Here is a 26,792-nt window from a genome sequence, read left to right on the forward strand (position 1 = left end):
AAACCGAGCCCTTGGTGAGCATCTCCGCGCGTCCCTCATCCTTCCCGTTCTTTACCCCGCGCGAATCCCGCCTCCGCCACCGCCCGCCGCGGGGTGCCCCTGGGCGGGCCCGTGGGCTGCCACCGCGCGCGGCGGGGCCGCCGAACTCCCGTGGCCGCGGGCCCGCTCCGCCCGCCGCCGGCCGGCCGCGCCGCCGCCGCGCCAGCCAGGGCTGGCCGTGCGCGCGTGCGCGAGCACAAAGCAGAGCAGGGGAGCTGGGGGCTGGGCCTCCCACTGACATGTGGGGCCCAGTCGTCATCCCTCCTTTTTAGGTTGTGTTTTCCAATTTCATTTATTTATTTCGGCTGAAAATTTTGAAAATGTGTAGAAAAATATGGAAAAATGCGAAAAATACAAACTAAATTTTGTTGGGTTTCTTAAGTTAAGATCTTGAGACGAAAAATACTTATGCATCTGAGATGTCAATTTTTTGCCTGCTAAAATTTGGTTTGTGCGTAGCCTAGTTTAAATTGTCCCTGCTGGTTGGGTGCTCTAAAAATTATAAAATTTATTCAGTAAATTACTTTTTGTATGTGTAGTTCACTGAAAATTTTTCAGATTCATAGCCTATGTGCATGTTTGTGGATCTATTGTTGTTCAGTTTATTTTACTAGGGCAAAAATAAATGTCTTCTTTTTGCAATAAATGTTTATAAATTTTTCTTGCATGTGATATCAATGTATTTTCATGCTAGTAAAATTTTGTTGATTTATTCATGTCGGCAAGTTGAGTTCCTGGACGTGTTTCGCTCCTGGCCGCAGTTTTCCTTTTTGCGCTGCCAAATAATCTTTCTTTCGGTGTTATCATTGCATCATGAACACTTGTGTCTTTTTATTGCACCATTTTAATTATTGCATGGCATCCTTTTTCATATGTGTAGACGCCACGAGCGAAGCCGTCTACGAGTTGGTCGTTGAGCCGATCCAGGAGCCGAAAGCAGGGGAACCGCAAGCCGAAGCAGCCGTCGAGCCAGATCCAGAAGTCGCTAACCCCGCTGACTGGCAATGCAAGCCCCGGAGCATGACCCTTATTTTAATTACTCTATGTTATATTTAAAGTATTGTGCATTTACGTTCAAGGAATTGATTGGAACCATAGATGCATAATCTTGGATACCCAGTGTCTTCACTAGTTTAGTTATCGCTAGCACTGCTATGCTTAAGTAAACTCGGTAGAAGACGGGTGATTTCCTGTCACCCGCGAGATATAGGGTTGTTACTTCAGACAGTTATATGAGAAATAATGCTATGAGAATGGAAATGGAGACCGGGCGGAGAGAAAGTTGGACATGACCATGGAATAAAGGAAAGTTGAGTCTCCGCCTGTGTCGATTGAGGACCGTACCGTTGCTGGCCGTGCTGACCAAGTTTGAACAGTACTAACCACATGCTGGAAGTAGGAGCTAGTCGAAACTGGTAAGCTCAGTACCATATGTGCACCGGTAGGCGGACTTGATACTGTCTTCACCAGTGGAGCTAGTATACAAACTCATGGCTGACCCTTCGTTCGTATCGGTGGGGCTAACAGTCCCGGGTCGCAGGGCAGTTCGGCTGTTCGGTGTGCATATGTGAAGGGTTGCCACGTAGGGTCCGACGGGCCTATATGTGACGTGTGCGTTAGGTCCACCTTGCAAGGTTAAATCGGATCGATTCGCCGTGACTCGCGGTTATGAGAACCTTGGTCACTTCGTCGCATCGTAGTAAAGAAGTGGAATGAGACTGGAATGGAAGAATGGAGTTGTATATTACTAAAGATTAATGTGATCAATCATGCATGCTCTAGAGAACTAGGCAAACCTAAGTTATAGCGGTCAACTCAATTGGCGCTAAAATATTGAAAGTAAAGATTCAATATTAGCAGCTTTTCAGCAAAATAACTCCAAAGCCAAACAGCTTTGCATGTCTAGATAATAGGCTAAGTATACCCATAGACGGGTAAGTCTTGCTGAGTATTAGAATACTCAGGCTTGTTGTAATATATTTTTAGTAGGATGTGTTACGGAGGACTTCAAGGAGATCTGCGCCTCGTGGATCGGTCAACCACTTCCTCCGGGTTGGTCGGTCGAGTGGGTCCCGTCTTCTCCGCGAAGTTCGGGCAGGTGAGCCTCACATCAGTGGGCAAGATGTGAAGCTCGTCTTCTGTCGTCGACGTTATCTATCGTATTGTATTTTTGAAGCTTGTTTTAAACTCTAAATTACTTTCCGCTGCGTTTGAACTATGAGGTTTGAATTGTAAAACTGGCTTGTAAACACTTACTGTAGATTAAGTTGGTACTTCTGTTATAAACTCGGGTTGTAAATGGCTTTGAACGCTTTTATTGCCGGTAATCATCTGTGCTCGTCTTTTGGCGAGAGTTCCTGTGTAATCGATCCTGGTTACAGCAGGCGGTCTGAGTGTACTAGTTGAGTGCAGTAATTCTGGTTTGAGGTTAAGTGTCAATTATTGCACTTGATTGGTATTATTTGGACTGTTATGTGACAGCTAGTTCCCGCAAAGTCCGCTCATTTTTGTTAAATTTGAACAACGTACTCTGGTCTCGGAATGTCAACATTTCGATATAGAATTTGTGATTTTTGTGAAATGAAACCATTTGTCTACGAAAGAATGATAACATTTCAATGGATTTTAAACAAAGGAGGCTACGGCTACGCTGAATGAAGCTTAGCGCCGTTGCTTGATCAGCCATTCAGCCCGCACGGGCCTGTTTTTAACAGTCCAGCCCACCGTTTGAGTGGGCCTCCGCCTAAAGCTTCCGCAGTGCCAAAGCTGAGCGGAGCATACCGTTGGATCATCGGGACCCGAGCTCCCTCACCGTCCCCGGCGCGGCGCCATGGAGGCAGAGGCGGCGGCGCTGACGCAGCTCCAGCTGCAGCTCCTCGCCCTCGTCTCCGAGCTCCGCCTCCTCCGCGTGAGCCGATCGTCCACCCCGCCTGGCCTTCCCGACCCTTCTAGACCCATGACCTAACCATCGGCCCCGTGTCCCATTCGCAGGAGCGGGAGCGCGGAGCCCGCGAGGAGCTCCGCGACGCCGGCCAGGTGCCCCCTCTCCCTGCCACGCGTCTCTCGGAGTTTCGGGTCCTAGCGTGGCTTTGGGTTGTTTTTTTCCCCCCGCAGATGGACTCTGATGCTTTGGCTGCAGAGGTGGGAGGCGGCGGCGGAGGAGCACCGCAGGGAGGCTCGGGAGCTGCGCGCGGAGGTGGCCGCGCGGGACGACGCGCTGCGGAAGCTCGAGGCTAGGGTTCGTGCTCCGTGACATTTCTCCCCCAGATGATGCGTTGCTTGGCTGGGCCAAGCCTTCCGATTTGATATCGCTGTTATTGCTGTGTCAGGTTTTAGATTGAGATTGCGTTGTTGTGGGACAACAGTTCCTCGCTAGGCTCAAGTTACGCTGCATTGTTAATTATTCTCTGGGGCTCATTTGTTGCTATCTCTGCTGGGCGCTTTCAACGATATGCACACTTTCAAGTCCTAGAAACTCATGATTTTGGACAATAGTGATCTTGTGTGTACGGTGTACCACTGCTTACAGATCAGTGTCATCTTTCTATATGTATGAAGCTAGTTGACAATGCTGTTCTGTATCTATTCATTCTATTGGCATCATAGTTGGTAGTTACAATTGTTGTGCTTCTGTACAGATAAAGTTGCTCGAAAATGAGAATGAGCTGCTGGAGAAGAACGAGAATAGCTTGAAAGAAAGCATGGAGGCGCTGCTTCAATCAAGGGAGGCTTTTATAAAACATTATGAGGCAGGTATTCACCCTTTATGTTTTTCTGCTTCTTTTGGGCTACCACTGCTGTTTAGTTGAATTCATTTGCATGCTTTCTTTCTAATTGATACTGATGCTGTGTTTATTTAGGCCTTCCAACCAATTGCACATTTATGAAAGTTGCTTTCAGTTAATCCACTGAGTATTTTTTTTACAATCATCATCTGCATTGATATCTTCTGAAACTAAAACTATATATAATACAGTAGATTTACAGCTCTGTTTCAGGCTTGTATGTATGGTTAACAGCTTAAATATTTCTTTTTTTTCATTGATAAATATTTGTACATTGGTTGGATAAAATGCTACACCACATTTACTTTCATGCAATTTACACTATTTGATTTCCTTTTTATTTAGAGATTTTAGCTTACGTTCTGAATCATACCTTGTATGTAAACAGACTGACATTTGGCTCATACACGGTGTTTGTAGGCAGGACTCTACTTGTTCTTTGCAATGGACCATCCAGATGAAGGATAAGCAGATTGCTGTAATTTCAGAGAAGTTGAATTCTCATCTTGTTTTGTTTAGTTCAATAGAAAAGGAAGTTTCGGCGGTGAAACAAGTACTAGGTGATGTGCATTGTTTGGTTGGTGAGAAGGAAAATGTAGGTATGGCTATGATCACACTTGACCCTTACATTCTCCCATTCCCATCATCTGGCCATTCAATTTCATTTTTATTATTATGTGTCCTTGATTCTCCGATTGTACATCACTCTCACTTCACTGTTATTCCAGTTACTGACTTGAAGGATAAGGTCCAAAGGATTTCTGAGCTTGAGAAAGATGTTGTAGGTATGGTTGCTTCTTGTAGTCTTGCTTGATCTGATTGTGATTTCCATATGATGGCAGTGTATTCTTTTTTTTATCTTCTATTTTGCAGTAACTCTCATGTTTCATTTATGCAGAGAAACTTAATTTCTTGGAAAGCAAAATAAGTGCTTACCAGCGTGAACTCCGGAGTAGAGCAAGGATCATATATGAGTTGGAAGATCAACTTGAGGCTGAGAAGCTTAACAATAGTTTCCAGCCCCATTTGGAAGAAATATCCGTTAACTAAGTTAAATAAATTGCATATATTTTTTCTCCAGTTTTTATCAAAATCACGACATTGGTTGTTTAGTACCTTAATGATATTACCTTAAGAAAGCTTTGTTGGTGAAAGATGATATTATTGAGAGATTAACTTCAGGGAAGAAGGTAATTCTATTACCAATATTGCAAATTTCCACTTGCGTTGAAGACCCAAATTGATTGTGCATGGTATTTATGCAGGCAATGCATGTGGAGCTTCACAACATGGAGATCGCTTTACAGAAATTTCAAGATTTATTCAGTAGTATTGGGCATGAGGTAAGTTGTAGATATCAAATTAAAAACTTGAATGCCATTTTTGCTGTACACATATCGATCGTGCAACAGCTTTTGTTTCTTCATGCCCATAGCTAATGTTGTTCATTCATGATCTCCTAATTGTATATAGAGAATGAAGAGCTTTCCAGCAAATTGTGTAAGTCAGGATGTACAGGATGTGAATAATGGGCAGCCTGAAAGGTGAGCAGATTAAACATTCAGTGCTCATGGTATTAATTTTTTTTTTGGTTGCTGTCCTGACATATGCTACTTGGTGAAACCATTAGCATTCTAGGCACACATTGTGGTCTAGCCAATGAGCACAACTTGGTAACTGCAATTGAGGAAGCAGGCAAGTCCTCCTTTTTAAAGTGTTTGTTCGTTCTTATGGTTGTTTTTGGGGGCATACCATGAGGTATTGAAGAGCTCACTGAATCTTAGGTGAAATGTGGATGTCATTGTCATAAGCTTATATTTCGTTCCTGCAATCATTCCTTAGTTCCTAATCTTCTGAATTTCCTTTCTCCACATGTTGTAAAATCCACCTTTTTGGTCTATCAAAGACATTGTTCAGATTTATATCCAGTTTGCACATGGCATGTTATCCTTGGACAGAACTATAGGATTAGCCATTCCTTGGACAGACTGCATTGTAGCCTATAAATATTCTTTGCTTCCACTTATTGTTTCTGATTTCTGTGATTTTGTGTAAGCTATATTTTTCTCTCTATATTTTCTACAGCCACCGCTCAAAATGTAGACGGTCAGTTAGAACTCAGTCCAGGCAGCATGCAAGTACAAAGCCCAAACTTCCTCAAGGTAAGTAGCCTTACGACTCAATTATTCTATTGTCTGTCTATCATGAGAAAAAAAGCCCCATTTCCACCATATGAACAAACTGAATTATCTTCATGCTTGTAGTCTGGTTCATTGCCATCTCCAGAGCCAGTAGCAGCGAATACAGAAAAAGCTGACTGCCTTCCTGAGACTAAAGAAGACATTGTCATGGTACGTGCCATCTTATGCCCCTTACTGCGCAATATACTACTAACACCTGATAGCTCAACAGCCTATCGTGCTAGTTGGCTGAATTTGCTGTTTTGCAGGGTGATTTATCTCCCACGAAGCCAACAGATTCTGTGAATCCAGAGCTCGACTCGGGGAATCAACCCTGACCCTGCAATTGGGATCCACCCCTCATCCCTTCACTTCTTTCACCGTGAATTAGGATACACAAAGCTATCGATATGTGCTGCATATTTATCTTGTACTCAGTTGATCATCCATGTGTATCCAGCGGTTTAGGTAGCCACTACAGAGCGGTATAGGAATAGGACACGTACTTTGAGATATTTTCTGCTCGTCTTAAGTTCTGTCAACTCGCTGTGTCAACGGTATATATTACTAAGTTGCAGTTCGTCCAGCGTCGCTCCTTCAACTTTGCACGAAAATTGCTTTATTTCGTGAAGGCAAAACTATTTGTAGTCTTACAGGTGATCCTGTACACAAAGAGTAACATATGGGCCAAAAACTATAACATCCTTCTTTTACTTCTCACTAGCCGTGCGTTGTTACGGATAATATAATAGATCTATGTAATATCATTAACTTTGTGTCCATTCACTTCTTATACAAGCCGTGCTATGATTGTGCGAGATATTGATTATCCATGTTCCGATTAGGATTTCGATTGATTTGTCCGGGTTTCAATTAGAATTTGGATTGATTTATTCGGACTCTGATTAGGATTTCGATTGATAGATCAAAGAACTATTGTTTGCTTTAAAATAAATAGAGATAGAGATATAGATAAAGATGAAATTTCTGGCCGTGTTTGGTTGCCTGTGAAAAAGTTTTTGCGAAAACTTTTCACTCTTTTGACCACTAATTAGAGGTATTAAATAAAGTCTAATTATAAAACCACATCCACAATTATGGTACTGTAGCATTTGCTGTAGCTAATGAAGCTTTTGACCATATGATTAGATGTTGCAAATCATGAATTAATTAGGCTCAGCTTGCAAAGTTGTACTTGTATGTGAAAAAATTTCACAAATAAATTTTGTTTATTACTCCATGCATATATTCATTTTTTTTCGAAATTTTTTTCAAGGGGCAACCAAACATGGCCTCTATTTATTGAGAGAGATCCTTTCTAAAAAAATTGAGAGAGAGATGCACATAAACAGATTTTTTTTTTTTTGAGAGGACATAAACAGATAGAAGTTCACGAAATGCACCAGGCCCATGTCTTTGTGTTGGCTCACAAGGCTCGGCCCAATTAGTTTCTTCCCCAGCCCCCTCTATATATAATACCCGACGAGCCTAGGGTTTTGCTTCTGCCTCCTCTCTCCACACGACTTCTCCCGCCGCCGCCGCCGTCGCAGCAGTCGCCGTGACCAGCAACCGGACAAAGGTTCGTGCCCTCTGATCAACTTCGTTTCACCGATCCTTTCGTATCCAAATGCTAGCTTGGCCGTAGTCGGTGTGTTTGTGCGTTGCGGATCCAGGATTTGGGAGTTGGGTATTACCGATCCTTTCGTATCCAGATGCTAGCTTGGCCGTAGTCGGTGTGTTTGTGCGTTGCGGATCCAGGATTTGGGAGTTGGGTATTTCCAAACTAGAATTTCATCCAAGGCGGGGAAGACGAGCTGGGGGTGCTCTCAGCTGGCTCCTGGCCGTTTCGTTAGGGCCATGCGCTTGCGTTGTGCCGTTGCTCGCCCGCGGCCTGCTACCACAGGCGGTGCCGCGCGTCTTCTGGCCTGCCGTGCCCGTGACGTAGGCACGCTACCCAGCAGCCGAGCATACGCCTGCTGCTGCCTCCTGCCAGCCGCCAAGTGGCGGATTCTCGACCTGCACGGCAGCAATCGCTGGCCGCCGTATGCCGTGCGGCTAGGGTTTTGGGAAGAAAAGAAAGGTGATTTGGGGGGGGGGGGGGGGGGGGAGGTATTGAGAGATGGGCGACGGCGACAGGGATGGAGCGAGTGCTGGGATCGATCCACGTCGGTCAAGTTGTGTACTAGCTGCGGAAATGAGCCTATGGGGAATTGAGGCTGCAAGGACTGCATTTGATTTGACCCAACTAGATCATACATACCCATATACCTGTTGCATACTCAGATTTTTTGGGCAAAATAGTTGGGTGTTACCCAGGCATCTATATTGGATCCGCTGCTGGCAGCATTATTGTAAATAAGATTGTGTCCGTGGGGATTTACGCCCCGTTCGGATTGCTGATCCGCTGGACTGGTGGCTGATCTGCTGGGCAGGTGGCTGATCTCGCTCCCTGCCGTGCTCGCTCGCAACACTGCCTGCCAGCTAGCCAGCCCTGCCAGCCAGCCAACTGAACAGGAGCTTTGTGGGCAGGTGGGGAGATCTGTTCACATTGTTGTGGTATCAGCATTGTGATAGAGATCTTATTACTTTATTATTTATTTCTTTTGGTTCTGCTATTTTGTTTTCATATGAATTGCTAATGACTTGACCTGGTTAGATAGAATGTTTGCTGTTTGGAGCTGTGAATTTGTCGGTATCAGCTGACTAGTTCAGTCCCTGCTATTTGTCATTGCAGAGAGATGCAATTTTATGTTCGAAATTAAATTTACTCATTTTAAGCATTTATTTAAATCTTGCTGGGTGATGAAATGTTGTATTATGCAGTCTTGGCAGTTTGATTACCCTCTCAGCTAGTATTTAATTTTACAAAACAAATTGTGTGCAGGATCTAGCTAGGCTCTGCACATGAATATTTGAACACATTACACTCTTATGTTGGTCAGTTTTTGCTATGGTTTTGATTCATGGACCCATAAAATTGGGACTTCATTCAATTACTTCAAACTAGTTGTTAGTTGTTATTATGAGCTTTGCCCCTGAATGTGTAAAATTTAATTACTAAAACTAAATATTTCCATGTCTTCCTTGGCTAATTGAAATCAATTCTGTTGGTGCAGTATGGATACCCAGGTTAAGCTTGCTGTTGTGGTGAAGGTGATGGGCCGCACTGGCTCCAGGGGTCAGGTGACCCAGGTCAGGGTGAAGTTCCTGGACGACCAGAACCGTCTCATCATGAGGAACGTCAAGGGCCCTGTCCGTGAGGGTGACATCCTCACCCTCCTCGAGTCTGAGAGGGAGGCCAGGAGGCTGCGCTGAAGCAGCTGGTGGTCGCGCCAGTTGTTGGCCATTCCTGTACTGCTTTCGTATCAAGTTATTGAACAATGCTACCTTGTCCTTTGAGTAGGCTATGGAGAATGGGCTTAAGCAATCGAATTGTAATTTAAGCACTCGTCTTATTGCAAGTTTTGGTCTGTTATTGCCTGAATGAATTTAAGTGCACTTGATGCGTGACATGATTTTGTTGCTATCTTGGGTAACAACAATGAATGGTTTGTATGACTAAAATCTGAACTTTTACTGTCAACTACAAATCCAAATTGTTTGGTTTGGTTGTCCGGGAACTGTCTAATTTGCGTGGTGGTTAGTTTGTCACTAGGGTGTGTAGTCAGAGGTTGTGTCATGGGGTGCTTGTTGGATTTTTGTCAAATAATGTAAGTTTATGAGTTACGCCATCATGTACGGGATCATTTGCTTCGATGCTTGTTGCTTTTAATGTGGGATTTGTGTGCAATGTTTAGCATCCTAGATCTTTCAACGGAGCTCATGTTCTTAAAAACTTTTCAAGAACATTGTTTTACAATCAACCTATAAATAGTGTCATCTGTCATGACGCCACCTCTGTTTGATGGTAACGTCTGCTTTGTTGCTAAATTTGTCGTCACGAGTACTTTGCGCGCGCCCTTGGCACGCTATCGTTGTGTGTCTAACTTGAATTTTAATTGTGTAATGGAAATGTGCGTATCTAAGTTAAATAGTAGGTGCATGCAGTATGTACACATAAAAGTATTATGTCTCATTATAGCTAGTGTATGCAAGGTGTTCAGTTCTGCAAATAGTTAGGTATACGATATACGACTACCATACTGATGGTTTGACAAACATTAGTTTATATATAAGTACTCTATTTTCTAATTTTGATTGGCAAGATCAAAGTTCTGGCGCTGCCACTGCTTCGTCGAGTTTTGGTTGCTAGGTAGTGTCCGGTGGTAAGGCCGGGAAAGCTGAAATAAAGCATTTATGGTATCAGTCAAGAAATTAAGAAGGAAATCTTGTGTATGTTATTGTGTAGTTTGCTAGTGTAAAGTAATATACCTGACTAAATGCTGATCTTGTCATTTCTTAGGGCTCTTTGAGCTTCTAGAGGAACTGATCTTTTCTGCAGGTGATGCCGCTGTTCGCTGCACGTTGCTGGTGATTTATGGTGTAGAATGTGTAAGTAGTATAAAATTCAAAATTCTGAATGTTGATAACTATGGTTTTACTTCTTAGTGCTGATCGGTGATTTGTTTGCGTACTATTAATTGATAAAGGGTTAATATAATTTATCATGTATATGTTGGTGACCTATCAATTAAACACATAAAATAAACTGACTGCATAAAACCTTTTTTTTCAGAGTTTTAAATTTAGAATGTTCTAAATAATGTCGGAATTTTCAGGATGTAATAGCATGACCAATCTATATATCGAATGGACCAACTATGTAACATGATAAAACATAAGCTATGGAAACCAGGGCAACCAAAGCTGTGGTCACCATGAATGGATCCTTGAATCTTATTATCTGTAGATGCAGTTAGCTTCTTTGAGAACAATGATATAGGAGCTCTTAATAACTTAAAACCATAGGATCTCTCAATAGTATGCAAACATAAAGTCATTTACAAGCTCTCAATATTAATATGTCATAGATCTAAAAAAAACTAAGTCTGAATCATATTATTTTCATATCATAAGCTATGTTAATGGTGCTAATATAGATCATGCATTAAGTAGAATCTAGCAAGTCAAAGATTTTGCAGATATGATCCAGTTAGTATGGTTGAGACCAATATGAGTTTGTTTTTGCATAGTCAGTAGGAGGCATTACTTTTTTTTCTAATATTTATAAGTGCTGGTTGTGTATGTGCATTTGTTAAGTATATAGACACTCTAGTTTGATACTAACAATTGTTAGTGGCTATCCTTGTATGGCAAATGCATACATTAAATTTAATCCTAAGAATAGAAGTAATTGTAAAATATATAAGCAAGAACTAATATAGTTGTAAATTGTATAGTACCTTTGCCTCTTAAGATTTGTTTGTTGAGCTATCTCTTGGTTAGGAGTTGTTTCAGAATATGGTTCTTCTCCATTCTAGTAAATTATTAATACAGGGATCAAATATTTTTTGTTGTTGTCAAATTTAGGTGTTAGGACAACTAAAATTTGATGCTGTTCTAATACAATTATGTAGATGCATATCTTTTCTTCATCTCTTTCTGAAATGTGCAGTCTTTTCTTTACTGACTTTTCTTCAATTGATGGTGTAGGATCACTGGTTAAAGTTTTATGTTCAGATTAATGCAACTTGTCAATAACAGAAAATTTATATAATTTATATATAAAGTGTGAAAACATGGAGAAAGTTCTGAACTTACATGATACTGTCATCTCCATTGCTGTTTTTAGGAATTTATATATAAATTTATATAATTTATATATAAAGTGTGAAAACATGGAGAAAGTTCTGAACTTACATGATATGTCTAGTGGTAGTATTTTGGTTGGAGTTTCATGGAGAGGATTTTGAGAACTACCAGGAGGAATGTATGATGGAGAAGTACTTGCACTAGGCTGGGCAGATAATTGGTTATGTTCATTTGACAGTTGAGCTTGATTTGGACCGTGGAATGGTAGAGCACGTTGTTTTCCATAATTGTGCAATATGCTGTTGATTTGGTAGGATTTTTTTGGTTTACTGAAGCTAGATTCTACCATTGCGACAGAGAAGGTGAATTTTGAGGATACAATGGCAGCAATATCAGGAGGAATGTTGTCTCTATTTCTTATTGATCTCATCACAGTTTCAACTGGTTTGCCAACTATGGATTGAGCAACAGCAGCGAAGGCAATCATCTCTGATTCTTCAGTTCCATCGGAAGCAAAAAATGGCAGCTTGTATCTAATTGCAATTGTATTTTAGTGTGGTACCAATAAATATGTATGTGTCTATATAGTAGCTATTAAAATAAGTAATAACATGTTGCTGTTCGAGAGGGAGAGGAAATATTAATTGTAATTGGAATGAAAAAGCATGCAATGACATGTGTAAACTTACTTGTATGTGTACATGTCCAATATGTTGCATTTTGGACACCTGTAAGATGAACCTTCTGGTAAGCATGATTTTTTGCATAAGTTGCAAGCTGGGTACCACCAATTTTGTGTTTCAACTAAACGGACAATTGTAACAGTGCATCGGCATCCAGTTGCCTGCATAAGCAATTGGTTGATATTAGATTTAACTTTCAGTTTAGACAATGGAGTTTGGAGGTAAATATTTCTTGCTGGAATTGTATATTAGAATATATATTACCGGAAACTCGTATGGGTCTATAGCTTCCATTTCGTGTAGCGTGAGAAAATCAGCTACAGGTGGAGGTTCTGGTTGGCTTTGTTCAGCAATTGGAATGCCGGATCTTTTAATCTTGTAAGATTGTCCATGTGTTCTACAGCAGTATAGTGTACAGATAGAGTTTGAAGTAAGTATATATGGAACAATGTGATAAGTTGATATATATATGTGTAGGGAAAGTAATATATATTTTTTATACCTGTTTAGTAGGCTTGCTGCTTCTGGTATGTCAGGATTGATATACCAATGGCATGCAGAGTACCCACTAACATAAAAATTTTCTACAGGGATAATATTTTTGGCAATGTTATTTAGTAATACAAATACTATGTCGACAAATATGTTTAATAAATATTATAGGATTGGAGAATGACATACCTTGATAGTATTTCACTAGACATCCTGTGAATAGCACTATAGCTAGTCTGTCTTCCATATTTGGATCTTCAGGGAGATTAAATTGTGTTGCTTTTGAACCCCAAATTGCCATTTTTATCTCTTGGCCACTGATGACAATATGTTATTTTTTTGTTTTCTTTAATGTGGAATATGTACGAAATTAACAATGCCATATTTTTTGTTCGATGAGTTGCTTACCATCCATATGTCAACCTGATGTCACGTCGTAGGGAAGGATTAGGCTGATTGGAGAAGGGAATCCACTCTGGTTCATTGATTTTTGTTATAATGCCAAGGATATCTGCCAATAGAAAATCAGTCAAAATTAGAGTTGGCATATAAATGTATCTTATAAAGTAGAGCAGATAATTTAGTATAGACACTAACCATGGAATTTTTTGGTGTCATTGATGAATTCTGGGAGTTTTTCAAAAGGAGTCAGGTTGTAGATATATTTAGGCCCAGTTATTTGCTCGGTTGCAGCACTAATTTTGGTATGGCAGGTGAATTCTAGCATATAGGGACCTGGGACAGATTTGAAATTTTTTTTGCATTGCAAACTTTGAAGCGAGCTATAACATAGGTTCTGTCCACTTGTATCATAGGTCCTAGCTTGTCTGCTTCTTTTGCAGGTATCTCAGCATACATGGTATTTCCGTGTAAGTGAGCACAAAAAAAATATAGTGGTATTAGTTCTAGGTGTTGTATGAAATTAAAGATTATTATTATTCTGCTTATTTCATCTTCGTAATGATGAGCTATCCATGAAAACATACATATTTTCAAATATCTTTTCTAGAAAGAGATAGTTTTGGAAGTGTCACCATAATATCAAACAGAATCTTAGAGGGACATCCTCATAAGACAACTCTGGCATCACAATGTGTCTATGTGTCACAAAAAAATGGATCTGAAAGGTCCATATTTTGTTAAAGTTTGCTTAAAGCAAAATATGTTGCTCAATTATTGCAAATAGGAAGAATCACCTACAGATTTCTGAAATTTGAAACAAAGAACAGTCCAAGAAATTTTCTTATAACATAAAAGTAAAGCTCTAGTTTTGGATTCTGAAGGATTTTGTTTAATGAACAATGCACAAACCAAATATTTTGTTACACAGTATAATTGGAAATGGCCTGTAACATTTTTTTTCCTTAAATGAAGTGCATTTGCGCATCCAGGAAGGTATATGATGACTCCATCCTATAAAAAATAGATTAATTACCATAATAGCATATGGAGGATAGCTTAGCATGGTATCAACTAGTTCAGATGAATGAAGGCACTAGAAGGTCATCTGGAATGATGGAATGTATAATGGTGCAGCTGATTACATGCATTTATCCTATATTCATCGATTATATTAACAGTCAATTGTTTGTTGCTAGGGTTTTGGATAAGGGGTTATCCAACTGAATGATATATGGGTGAGGACTGATAGCCTGTTCGGCTCATCATAAATAGCTGGGTTTAAGTTGATGATGGAGCTGACTGATGGATGAGCAGCGGGGGATAGGCAGGGTGGTTCTGGCTGGGGTGGAGCTGCTGCTCCAGCCACTTGTACCCAGCCGAACAGGCCGTGAGGAGGCTCTTGATCTTGTTGACACTACAAGATTCTAAGCCAGGTCTGCAATACACTGATACATGATGGAATGCATGCAAAGTTTTGTTGCCAACAGTTTAAATAGGTAGATAACACAAAACAGGAACACTTGAGATTATGTGGTCCAACAGTGTTGGCATAAATAATCCACATTACCAAGGCAGGTATGCATTTGCTATAACTCTAAAGGGGTAAAAAAGCATGCATCTAACATGATGAGTGGTTGGTTTACCTTGTTGTCGACAAGAACCATATCAATGTGTTGTAGTGGACCATTTTCATTGCTTCCATGGAATTCCCATTTTCTGCAAACACGTACATGGATTGTCTTGTGCCAGTCTCTGGGTTGTAAACTTGAGAGTGGACTGAAAACCATCTTGATCTGTAAAAGAGAGAGAAAATTGTAACTGTGAGAATAGATTGGATATTGTATCATGTATATATGTTTTTGTGTCTCCTGTACATACACAGTTTGAAATGAAAATGAACTGCAGTAGGTTCATAAATATGGACATGTGTGTAATTACCTAGTTAATAATCTGTCAAAAGGAGGTTACTACATATATAAATTTGGATTCATATTGCTGAGTAGTTTGTTTGGCAATTCATTGCCGCTAATACTTCACGGTAGACAATATTTTTGGTTGTGTCACAATAATTTCCATTATCATCTTCAATAAGAATTTTCAATCCTTTCTTAGATGTAACTCTGGAGATTGCTACGTAGAGCTGTCCATGAGTGAAAACTGTCATTTTCAGATATATTCCAACCGTGGCTAATGTCTGACCTTGACTTTTATTAATGGTCATCGCATAACATACTTTTATTGGGAATTGCCTTCGTTCAAGAACAAATGGTAATTTATGATTTTTTAGTGTTAGTCGTATCCTTGGGATGAGAACACTATGGCCAACGAATGAGCCGCTCATAATTGTAGCTTGTATAACCATATCACCCAGAGCTGTTACTATTAGTCTTGTCCCATTGCATAAGCCAATCGATTGATTTAGATTGCGCAGAAGCATGATTGGAACGCCCACCTTTAGATTGAGTTCATGAGTTGGAAAGTTAGAACCATTTAATGAGTTAAGGAGCTCAATTGGATATAAGATATCATATGATTCATGGCTGTCCGGTGCTTTGACAACTTTATCACAACTTAAATATTGCTTGATCTCCCCAGGAAGAAGGGAGACTATATATGTGTTAATTTCATCAACTATGTCATTTTTCGGGCATAGTATTGCTCTGGTTTTTAAATAATCAACATTTTTATATTGATTTGCCAGGTCAGCATACACAGAATCAACTATAGCAGGAATGGGTTCAGTGTAATCTTTTATAAGAAAGTCTTGTGGTATTGGCACTAGCATTTCATCTGGAGTATCAATTGGAAGTTGTGATGGCACATTTCCTTCTCCAATAGATAGTACCCATTCACTGAAATCAGATAATTCTTTTTGTGATGCAGCATCTGAATTTGTTGCTTGTAGCCTCATATTTTTGTGTAATATAAGAATAGTGATTGAAGACCATAATGGAGAGTTAATGATAGCAGCATCTATAATTTGGTTTTTCGTTCCATTTTCTATAACTGGAAGTATTTGTCGTGGATCACCACCTAGGACAACAACTTTACCACCGAATGGAATGTGACGCAGTTCAGGATTGGTAACAGATAATAGGTCTCGTAGTGTTCTATCAAGTGTTTCCAAAGCTCTTCTATGTGTCATAAGAACTTCATCCCATATTATGAGTGATGTTTGTTGAATAAGCTCTGCCAGCATAGTTCCTCATTTGATATCACAGATAGTGTCATCATCTAAATCACATGGTATTTTGAATTTGGAGTGGGCTGTACGGCCACCAAGAAGAAGCAATGATGCAACACCAGAAGATGCAACAGTTAGTACTATTTTCTGATTACCTCGTAGATAAGTAACAATAGTGTTCCATAGATAAGTTTTTCCAGTCCCACCATATCCAGATACAAAGTAGAAGGCATGCCTGCTTTCATTAACAGCAGATGTAATTGTTTTGAAAGCGTACGACTGTTCATCATTTAAGCTTGACATCATTTCTTCAGATTTTATTAGTAAATCAGCAGCATCATAACTTAACTCTTCTTGGATTAGACGATTGCCCCGAAAAGAAGAAGATGGATTATTTCTTGTAGGGATGTTGTGGTCTCGAATGTTTCCGCCGTTACGGGCGAAAAGTGTTGTTAAATCATCAAGAAGGAAATCTCTTAGTGTGGAATCTGGTATTGTGTATGATTTGTTGTTGATGTTTTCTCTAAGTTGGTATTGAATATCATCTGCCATTAACCTCCAAACTTTTTCGAAGAAGGCAAATTCATCTGCAACTTCACAGTAAAGAAGCATTGTGACAAAAAGTTGTCTAAGTTGAGCTGATGTGGCCCATGCTGCAGCTTCATCGAAAGCATGATACCATTCCTGGTCATTACCAAGTAGGCCTCTAGCATTGCAAGCTGCTCTAAAAGTAGGATAAATTATTCCATTGTATGTTCTGACATCTTCATAGCTTTGTGCACCTTTGACAGTCATAAGTAGAATTCTAAGATAATATCTTTCACCAACGGAGGGATGTACATAATAAAGTCTGCCTATTTTGCCTTTCGATGATTGTCTAGGCTCTCAAGTTCTTGTTTGTAAATCCCAAGGCCATTTTGAAGGGAATTCAAGATATGTTAAAGTTCTTGATGATTCATATGCTCTGTTGGCTGCAAACCATTCAGTAAGCATAGTTCTTTTCAAGAAGTCATTTGAAGCAATTTGAGCCATGTTAGCGTTTATGTGGTAAAGAATATTGTTCTCATCTGGTAAATGTACTGGTAATCTTTCCACTGCAGGATAATGACGATGAATATCGAAACCATATATTCGCCAACATGCATCTTGTTCGCATATGTAACGGCAATCAAGATATTCTTTGACTTCATTTCTTGTCTTTGTGTTTTCATCTTCAGGTACGTCTTCTCCATTTCGGAGGCGCTGAAAGTAAGCTTTGCTACAATATGGTCCCTTAGTGACATACTTGAATAAATATTTGATGAATATTCCTTTGTTGCACCATTCAACGTTAATATGTGCTTGAAATTTCTTAAGTAAATACATATTGTAAGGTACAACCCATTGGTTAGATAATCTGTGTGGACCTTTCTGGACAAAGCAACCATTATCAGGTCTTTTGTATGTGGCAAATCCATTTGGGTCAATTGAGGTTTCAGTTTGAAATGGCTTGGGATAACCTTTTGAGCATTTACCATTTTTCATGCATGGGGCATTAGGATTGAGAGGTCCATAAGGTCCATGAATCATATGTTCTGCTACAAGAGCATATCCTAAGGGATCTTCATTTGGATCAGGAATCTCAGCACTTATAAATCGGTCGATCAAAGATGGTGTTGGATTAGTGGTGTCCTCCATTAACCAGAATATAAGATGTGCATGAGGCAATCCACGTTTCTGAAATTCAATTGTATGTAGAGCTGTCATAGTTTATTTTTTGTATAAGTTAGTAAGGATCAGGAATATAGGCAGATGTAGACAATGTATAGTTAGGTTGTAGCTTACTGTAAAGAAATATTAGTAAGTATGGAGAATATTTAGACGTACCTGCTGCTACAGGGCCAAATATTTTGCCACTGCGAATATCATCAAGCATTTCTTCTAGTTTCATATTATATACTCGAACAACTATGTCAGCTCTATCTGATGGTTTTTGACCTGGTTCTAGAATCCCCAAGCTTATTTCATTCCAATTTATGTTGCATGTAAAAGTAATAAAGAAGTCGGGGGGACCAAAAACTCGGCAGATTGCGACACCATCATGATAGTTTTGTATCATATAGCGACGGCCACCAGTGTGTGAGGCTGGTAGTACAGTTAGCTTACCCATCTCACTGCCATCAATGCAACCACGACCAACAGCATCTGCTATGCCCTGGAGATTTTCCATCCTAAATTTATCTTGGTTTTGTAATATATACCAAAGTCTATTTTCATCTATGGCAGCTCTAGCATCAACCTTAGCTTGACTGGAAAGAAGTCCATAGCATAAAAAAGGATTTGGTTGTACCTTTCTATAATGGAAATGGTATCTATAATAATCTTGCATTGTCATGGTACATCTTTTTTTGCGCCTTCCAGATTCAGTAATGTTATATAAAATTCCAATCTGGAAGCCTCTTTCCCCAAATGGAAATAAAAGTGGATACTGCAGTGCCATGTAAGCTGGGTGTAAACTTGAAATCTGATGTAGATTACCAGATTTGGACTGTATTATTATATCTCTTTTGAAATTATCAAGAGAGAAATCGCCGACAACAAGCATAGCCAGTTCATCTGTGCTTGGCAAGTTATATTGAATTGGATCACCCTCAGCAGCACCAACAATTCTAATAATGAATTCCTCATTTTCATGATCTTTTAATCTATCTCGAGCAGCTCTAAATTGCTTTGCAAATGGATTATGTTCATTAGCCTGATCAGTTGGATGCAAAGCTTGTATTCGATTCTGAACTTCATTGGAAGTATCATATATATAGAGCTGAAGAAATTTTGGTGGAGATCCATCACAAGGCAACAAAGATCCAATACAATGATGTACTTGGCCATGTATTTTGAATATAGGTGGACCGCGGCCATCGTTAACAGATCTGTCTATATTTGCTCCCATTGATGTGAAAGCGAATAGACAGTTGTATTGACGGATATTAAGTATAAATTTCGTGCTTCTGGAATCACCATCAAATCTTGCTAGTGAAGCCAAAGGTTCAGGACGGTCACGTGGCCGGGGTATTTTTATTTTTTCGCCTTTGCAGCAAGAGTTATAAGTAATTATATTCTGCCGACGTGAAGAATCTGACTTGATCCGTTCTTCATACCAGAATATGGCATGGCAATGTTTGCATGTATAATCAGGAGATCCCAAGTAAGATCTTTCATGACAGGATGCTTTTTTTTGTTCGTGAAGGACATGAGGATATCATTGTTATACCAAATTAGGATTGAAGGTCAGAAGAAGTAGTCAGGAAAATAAATATGGTTAGTTGCTAAATTTAGTTTTTGTTAAAGAAATTGATAGGAGATTAGGTAGAAAAGTATCTTATACCTTTCAGTGCATTGATGTATTCTTGTGTGAAATATCCACATTTGCGAGATAGATTGTGTTCAGATGTAGGATCTAATGATAGGTCAAGCGTAAGTATGGTCAGTAATGGTGAATGTAATCATATGTCCGGTAAAGAAAGCGCACAACCAATACCTGTTGTAGCAGCGCGTTTCTGTTTTAAGAATTTGATCCTTTTGGCACGACATTCAGATGGTGTTGATATTACAGGATCATAAGAACCTGTATCTGCAAGTGTTCGTGGTCGTTTTGAGGAACATCCACGATCATTTGGATTTCCAGTATATGTATTCTTTGATGTGGCCATTGTTCGAATATTTTTCAGGATATATTTTTTAAAGTTGCAGTCTCTAACTCCTGTGGAGTATATAAACTGTAAGTTGTGCAAGCACATAAGTAGCAATTAGATTTGTTGTTAGGACTGGCATATAATGGCTATGTCTCATTAGTAACATCTGGAATGTTATAATTGGCAGTGCAAAGTACTTAGATGGTAGTAATATATGTTTTTAGAATAGTCTATGTAAATATGTATTTAGGACAAAGAAGCTATCATTAATGTAAAAGAAGAGGGAAAATAAGTAGTAGTATAAAAAGGAGGTATGAAGTAGAGGGGGAAAAATACAAAACATGAGGGAAGAATATTTAAGACTTCTCTCATCGAATTACATATTACATAGTATTGGGAAATCAAGAATAAAATACATACAACTACACATTAAAGAGAGGGGCAAAAATTTAAAAGAGTAGATGTGTTTATGGATATCTTTAGTGTGCAATAGTTTTAGGATAAATTATTCGGGAAAATAGCAAGCTAACTGTGGTTGTCTCTGTGGTGTGGTTTTGTGGTAGTGGAAAATTATATGCCATGATTTCATATTGATGTTCTATGTTCAGTTCCCTATAGATAAGCATGCCAGCGCAATAATAGTTTGTTATTTTTAAATTGAAAAAGATCTGCAGGAATGATACTGCTTTTAAGCATGCTTTTGCATATGCCAAGGAGGGTTCGGTAATAACAGGTTCCCAGAAAAAAAATTCACGGCGTGGGCCTATTAGTTCTCTCTGTGGCAGTTCCAATTTGACACCGCATAGGACTGTTTCATCACTTGCTATCTCAGTGATGAGGGACACATATTCCAAGTGGCATTCCGAGGCCGCAGCATGAAGCAAGGCTATCGGAGAAGTCTCCTTTATGATCATGGTGTACTTGGTACAATGTGGCAGTGTTGCTTCCTGGGGTTTTTTTACAAAGAAGAGAAAAATAAAAGAAAAGAAGGAAAAAAGATACAATAAACAAAATCAAATAAAATAAAAGCACAGGGGGAAAGGTAGTTAGATAAGGTAATTACTCATAATGGTGGTTAATGTAATATTAGTAGTAAGAAGTTTAATTATATAGCCACTGTACAGTAAGGAAGAGCGAGGAAAGGTGTAAGAGTTAGAGACACATACTGGTCTCTCTATTATAGTAGCCAATAGTAGTTTTTTTAGTTATTCAATATGAGACAATATGCTTGATATCATAGCCAGTCCGGGGTATATATATATATATATGTATATATACATATGTATATATATGTATATATACATATGTATATATATATATACATATATATATACATACATATATATATACATACATATATATATATATATATATATATATATATATATATATATATATATATATATATATATATATATAGTATTTACCAACACAATGGTGATCTTAGTAGGTTAGTTAGGGAGTAGTATGAATATAATAGTACGGAGTTCGGATTTGTTTGAGGAGTGTTGATATACCATTACGTATTAACTTGCTATGTCTTAGAGAATAATTTGTCCAAGCATGACCAAATTGAAAGTTCAGTAAATATAAGAATGAAGAAGAAAGTGTGGTGTTATTGAATAATTACCAGCAATGTTTTAGGCGTTCCGTTGAAGTCACAAGGTTTCTAGTGTACTCCTTAGTGAAATGTAGATCTATAAACAAATTCAACATATATGAGAAGCGACATCTAAACAGAAACAGTATGATGCAATTCGAAGAAAATAGATATTATGTTCATAGATACAATTAGAAGAGTAATATTTCTCTTGCCATAAAAATTTGTAGGACGAACCTCATTGTTTAAGCAGATAGGGTTTGCCAGGTTGTAAGTAGCTCTGAACAAATGTGCAGTGAGATCAGTGAACTGTAAAACAAAAGTACACTTGGAAGTATCAGTATTTATAAGATAGTGCATTATGTTATAGCAGGTGGTTTTAGGTCTGTTTCTGTGACACCTCAGGTGTCAATACTTTTAAATCCAATCAATACACCTTAGTTAAAGTTAAAAGAAAATTTGGGAAAATAATTCAAGAGAAGGGTTCAAATAAAAGACCAGTTATTGCATAAGAAATGAAAGGAGAAAGAAAAAGGGTGAAAAGCTATTCAAAAGTTAATTCAAAAATATGCACAAAAATTTAGTTGGCTCATGGGAGATGTTTCAATTGACATGTGCTAAATTGAACTTCAGCAAAAATCAATTCAAAAACTGAATAAAACTAAAGTCCTTTTGTGCAAATATGCAAATGTACCAATAGTTCAAAATGTAAGTTTCAAATGAAAATTTGCATAACACAAAAGTTGTAGATCTTGAAAAGTTATGCAAAAGTGGTATTCAACACTTTTCCATTTGAGCCCTCCAATTAGGAGATAATTTTAGTTTACCGAGAGGTCCCTGGAATTTCAGAAATCACAAATATGCCCTTATCTCCATCTCTCTCTTTCCCGGCCTGCTCTGTTCGCGCCGCCCGCCGTACGCCGCCGGTGGACTTCGTCCACCGCGCGCCCGCGGCCAAATGGACCCGGGGAAACCTCTCCACGCCACCTGGCCCGCCCCTTGGCGCCCTCCCACGCCCACACGCGTCCCAGGCCGCTCCCCGAGCCGCCACGACACCCCCAGCCATGCGCCGCGCCGCTGCCGCTCCGCCCGCTCGCCGTCGACTCGCCCAGGCCAAATCGACCGCCCCCAGTCACTCCATTCCTCACCCAGGAGCTCGTTGGCCTATAAAGACCCCCAGAACCCGACAGTCGCGCCCCTTCTTCCCCTTCTTCCTCCTCCCGGCGCTCCGCCATGGCCGCCGAGATCCAGCTCGCGCGGGCCGGCTAGCCCAGCCCCACATTGCCCCCTCCGACCACCGCAGCAGCTTCGCCACCTCCCAGTTAAGCTCCACGCGCGCGGAATCGAATCCAAACCCCCTCCCGAAGCCGTTCCCCTTTTGCGCCGCCGCCGGCGAGCTCAGGCTCACCGCGGACCGGCCAGCTCCGGGGAAGACCGAGCCCGACAGCTACCCCAGAAGCATCCACGAGCTCACGCGGTGCTCGTGCGTGCCCTGTTCCACTACCCCGAGCCCTCCTTCACCTCCAGCGCCGGCGAACCGAACAACCGACCCGCCATCAACGCCGACGAGCTCGAACCTGTGCTCCAAACGCTCAAACGACGACCAGGGTAGGTGTTCCTCGATCCTTTCTCCCCCACGCGCCTCCCCGTGGCAGCCCCGGTAAGCCCTGCACCGCAGAACACCACCGGCAAGATGCCACGGCGGAGAAGGCCGGCGAAGGACCCGGTTGTAATTTCTTTTTTTTGTTCAAGGGTGTCTCTGCAAGTTTTACAGTGTATACCAGTGAACTTCTAAAATGCGAAACAAATCACAGAAAAATGCAAACTCAACTGATCTGGAGTCCTTGTAACAAAATCTACAAATTTTGTAACATTCACATTTGCAGAAACTCAACCGAATTTAATCTAGGGAAAAGAATAAGAAAACCACCTTATGCATGTTCATGAAGTTCTACCCATCAAATGACCTTGATTTTTGGATATGTTATCACTAATGGAATGCTAAGATCACAGTAAAAAGATGACACCAACCCAAAACAGTTATCATGTTAGAACAATCAAGATTCTCTAATCTGTTGTTAGATTTTTCGATTTAATTCAGGAAAATATACACATGACCTTGCTCTGAAAATTTTACTACAGACTTGTGCCACTGAATCCCTGCAAATCTCTAAATTTCAAATTTATTAGAGTTCGTGTGCTATATACCATGATTTATGCTGGTTTAATCAACTTAATTCCTCATATATAGTTCTTATGCTCAGAAAAATCTATATTTATTTCTGGAGTCTCTTTTTAGCTCTATGTTCCTGTCTAAAAATTTTGAGCTGCAGTTGCGGAGTTTTTCTTTGTTAAATAATCATGCTTAGCATCTTAGGGCTAGATTTACTATTTTTGTTCTGAGTAATCTACAATGTTTCTGATCTTTATTTTTGGGCATGATTTTTTTTAGAGTATGTTCTACCTGTGATAAAAAGTTCAGATGCAATACTGGTCAAATGCATCTTGAGAAATTTATGCAAACTCATGTTAAGTTAACTGAATAACTATTTTATCATAGTGAGTTAAATCTTGAAAAATTTTATGGAGTATGTTTAACTCAGGACTAGTCTCTGGTAAAAATTTGAGAACCAAATCCTTAGTAAAACTTTCTGTAGAATTAATCTTTGTTAATGGCTTGCTGTTTTTATTCTTTTTATCACCTCTGCTGTATAAGTGTATAAAATCTGGAAAAATTTCAGTGCTGAGTACATGCTGTGAAGTTGCTCCCATAAAATTTGCAGCACCAGAACCCATGTTGAACATTCTGTACAAAAAGATGAAGCAACTAGAGTAATCCATTTGCATGAATAGTTATAGTTTTTGCTCTATGGTAGATGCTGAAATTTATACCATGAATGTTCAAGTTTGGATCTGAGTTACTTTAGTGTTTCATCACTAGCTCTTTAGTAGTTGTGTTGTTAAGAAAGAATGAAAGCATGCTATGTGTTGAAATTAAAAATGAAAACCCAAAACCCCACCCATTCATGAATAAACGTAGTTATGTTTACTACTCTATAAACGTTTGCCCATGCATTGAAATGTGAAATCGTCACTAAATTAACTTTCATTGGACTACAACTTTATCGTGAAGGAAAGAAATTGTATCCCTGAATAACTCAAAATCTTGCATTGCATATAGAAACGGTTAACCTTGCGGACGGAGACTACGAACTGGTGCCCGCGGACTCTCGTGCGGAGTAGGAGGTTAATCTGAACTGTACTAACTTGTCTCAAGACCTGGGCCAAGCCCCAGAAGCTTTTCTGCCAGACAGTGCCCAAGAAGGCAAGCCCCGGAGCATAATCCCACTAATTTTTCCGAATTATCATTCTGCTATCTATTTATTAATGTATGGTAATAGTTGGTTTTCTACATTTAAGTTCTCTAGGCGTTGATCGAAAACCCTAGATGCATGATCCATAGGAACCTATGTTTGATACCGGATCTCTCTATCGACTAGTTGCCATGCTAAATAGGTACGGTAGAAGTCGAGTGGTTTTCTGCCTCTCGCGAGCAAATAAGAATTGTACTGACTTTAATTCCTGTTGAAATGTAAGGACAACGGGCGGGGTTGTGTAGTTGTGATACCCCGCTGGTGTAGTAAAAAATGGCTAAGGTCGAGGTGTGTGGCTCATTTCGTTAAGCGTTTGAAAGTACTAGCCACATACCGAGAAATATGGTAATCGGTAAGCTTAAGTACCTGATTGGACCGGCGAGTGGAACGATCTCGCACCCTCCTGGTAGAAGTAGGGTTTATTTTTATGTCGCGACGTACGGGTGCAGAGTGGTCGGACTCTGTAGTCGGGGAGGGTGTTCCGGATCCACGGACTGGAAAGAAAGGGGAAAAGTAGCGTGGGCGGGAGCGAAGTCAATCCCCATGCGTGTGGTCTAGGTTCCCCTGGCCAGGTTGAAATTCGATTCGGAATCGTCCGCCTCTCACGGCATGAGATTGCTTAATGATTTCGGTCACATAGAGTAACAAGTGGAATATGATAATGAAAATACTGTTGGTTGATTAAATGGTTGCTCTACCATGTTTGAGTAGAGTTAGTTGCAAATTTAGAATGGTTAATTCCACTAGAATCTGGCTAAGTAAAACCTGAAAGTAAGGATCAACACTTAGCGGCATTGTTGGCAAACAAACCCTACCAACCAAAAAGCCTTGCATGTCTAGTTATCGGACTATGTTATATCCGGAGACGGGTCAGTCTTGCTGAGTATTAGTATACTCAGCCTTGCTTGTGGCACTATTTTTCAGGTACTAACTTTGAAGATCTGTTTGTGAGTCTTACTTGGCCTTGTACTCTGCCTCCGGGTTGGTCTGTTGAGTGGGATGGCCCTTCAGCTGGTGCTAATCACCCTCCCGCTGAGTGACGCATTCGTACGGGCTTTACCGATGCGTCACGTTATCTCGCTAGTTATCTTACTGCTTCCGCTGAACAATGAGACTTGAATAATTGAGTAGTTGGAACTCCTGGTACTTTGTTACTCTGAACTTGGTTTGTAATAAATTTTCTTTCCGCTGTAATCACTCTGAGCTGTATGAAATGGTTTGTGTTGTAATCTCTGGGCTCACCTTCGTGTGAGTGTTGTCTGCTGATCCTGGAATAGCGTGGCTTTTATCGAGGCTTCACTCGAGGAACTACCGGTGAGTGCCAAATCGGGTCAGAGTTGCTTAGCAACAAAGATCAGTGCACCCGGGCCCAGTAGTTTTGGGTGGTTCCGCCACAGCTGGCATCAGAGCTCGCAGACAGCCTACCAGGGATGACAACCTCGGTTTTCACAACAACAACTTAAAACTTGAATTCGAAGCTACTAAAGTTTTTTTTGAAAGAGTTTAGGGTCTCCAAGGACAAGTCTAGGACGTAAAGCCCTAGGGAATCTTATGGGTATAATCAGGTGGCTTATTTTGTATGGCTAACTTCCAGCACATTACCTTTCAGTATTTAAATTCTGTAATTTAAATTCTGCAACTACTCGTCGCCACGAAGGTATGCTTACTCAGTCAGCTGAGGGAGTCTGACC

General features: G+C 40.1%; 4 protein-coding genes and 2 long non-coding RNA genes across 6 annotated transcripts; 2 read left to right on the forward strand and 4 right to left on the reverse strand.

Annotated features, from left to right (window-relative positions):
* Positions 1–2,788: 2,788 nt before the first annotated feature.
* LOC120651077 lies at positions 2,789–6,724 on the forward strand. Its single transcript, XM_039928441.1, has 14 exons — positions 2,789–2,947; positions 3,031–3,075; positions 3,179–3,277; positions 3,678–3,788; positions 4,249–4,423; positions 4,553–4,609; positions 4,723–4,859; positions 4,955–5,014; positions 5,090–5,167; positions 5,298–5,368; positions 5,455–5,519; positions 5,910–5,986; positions 6,089–6,175; positions 6,274–6,724. The coding sequence occupies exons 1-14, from the start codon at positions 2,870–2,872 to the stop codon at positions 6,340–6,342; spliced, it is 1,209 nt and encodes a 402-aa protein (XP_039784375.1). The 5' UTR covers positions 2,789–2,869; the 3' UTR covers positions 6,343–6,724.
* An 840-nt stretch (positions 6,725–7,564) lies between these two features.
* On the forward strand, positions 7,565–9,559 carry LOC120651078 (40S ribosomal protein S28). Its single transcript, XM_039928443.1, has 2 exons — positions 7,565–7,583; positions 9,121–9,559. The coding sequence occupies exon 2, from the start codon at positions 9,122–9,124 to the stop codon at positions 9,317–9,319; it is 198 nt and encodes a 65-aa protein (XP_039784377.1). The 5' UTR covers positions 7,565–7,583; position 9,121; the 3' UTR covers positions 9,320–9,559.
* A 496-nt stretch (positions 9,560–10,055) lies between these two features.
* On the reverse strand, positions 10,056–10,503 carry LOC120651079. Its single transcript, XR_005665920.1, has 2 exons — positions 10,376–10,503; positions 10,056–10,284 (listed from the first exon to the last, which is right to left on the reverse strand). It is a non-coding gene; the product is annotated as an uncharacterized LOC120651079 (long non-coding RNA).
* Positions 10,504–11,051: 548 nt separating this feature from the next.
* Positions 11,052–13,653, reverse strand: LOC120647902. Its single transcript, XM_039924712.1, has 8 exons — positions 13,468–13,653; positions 13,279–13,381; positions 13,060–13,187; positions 12,881–12,962; positions 12,643–12,775; positions 12,385–12,539; positions 11,705–12,228; positions 11,052–11,062 (listed from the first exon to the last, which is right to left on the reverse strand). Exons 1-8 carry the CDS (start codon positions 13,595–13,597, stop codon positions 11,052–11,054), a joined length of 1,266 nt encoding a protein of 421 aa, XP_039780646.1. The 5' UTR covers positions 13,598–13,653.
* Positions 13,654–14,741: 1,088 nt separating this feature from the next.
* Positions 14,742–22,021, reverse strand: LOC120651081. The gene is made up of 3 exons (XR_005665921.1): positions 21,965–22,021; positions 21,758–21,824; positions 14,742–15,065 (listed from the first exon to the last, which is right to left on the reverse strand). It is a non-coding gene; the product is annotated as an uncharacterized LOC120651081 (long non-coding RNA).
* LOC120651080 (ATP-dependent DNA helicase PIF1-like) lies at positions 15,249–16,511 on the reverse strand. The gene has a single exon (XM_039928444.1). The coding sequence runs from the start codon at positions 16,469–16,471 to the stop codon at positions 15,260–15,262; it is 1,212 nt and encodes a 403-aa protein (XP_039784378.1). The 5' UTR covers positions 16,472–16,511; the 3' UTR covers positions 15,249–15,259.
* Positions 22,022–26,792: the final 4,771 nt, after the last annotated feature.

This window comes from Panicum virgatum, chromosome 9K (genome assembly GCF_016808335.1).
Source record: "Panicum virgatum strain AP13 chromosome 9K, P.virgatum_v5, whole genome shotgun sequence".
NCBI classification, from domain to species: domain Eukaryota; kingdom Viridiplantae; phylum Streptophyta; class Magnoliopsida; order Poales; family Poaceae; genus Panicum; species Panicum virgatum.

Bases quoted from the DNA above. Each gene is read 5' to 3' on its own strand.
- LOC120651077 (XM_039928441.1), top strand. From the start codon at position 2,870: ATGGAGGCAGAGGCGGCGGCGCTGACGCAGCTCCAGCTGCAGCTCCTC. The intron at 4,610-4,722 runs GTATGGTTGCTT...TCATTTATGCAG, and splicing joins GCTTGAGAAAGATGTTGTAG to AGAAACTTAATTTCTTGGAA. The intron at 4,860-4,954 runs ATATCCGTTAAC...TAATGATATTAC, and splicing joins TCCAGCCCCATTTGGAAGAA to CTTAAGAAAGCTTTGTTGGT.
- LOC120651078 (XM_039928443.1), top strand. From the start codon at position 9,122: ATGGATACCCAGGTTAAGCTTGCTGTTGTGGTGAAGGTGATGGGCCGC.
- LOC120647902 (XM_039924712.1), bottom strand. From the start codon at position 13,597: ATGCTAGAATTCACCTGCCATACCAAAATTAGTGCTGCAACCGAGCAA. The intron at 13,382-13,467 runs GTTAGTGTCTAT...TTCTATTGGCAG, and splicing joins TGACACCAAAAAATTCCATG to ATATCCTTGGCATTATAACA. The intron at 12,229-12,384 runs GTAAGTTTACAC...AATTGCAATTAG, and splicing joins TTGGACATGTACACATACAA to ATACAAGCTGCCATTTTTTG.
- LOC120651080 (XM_039928444.1), bottom strand. From the start codon at position 16,471: ATGCTGGCAGAGCTTATTCAACAAACATCACTCATAATATGGGATGAA.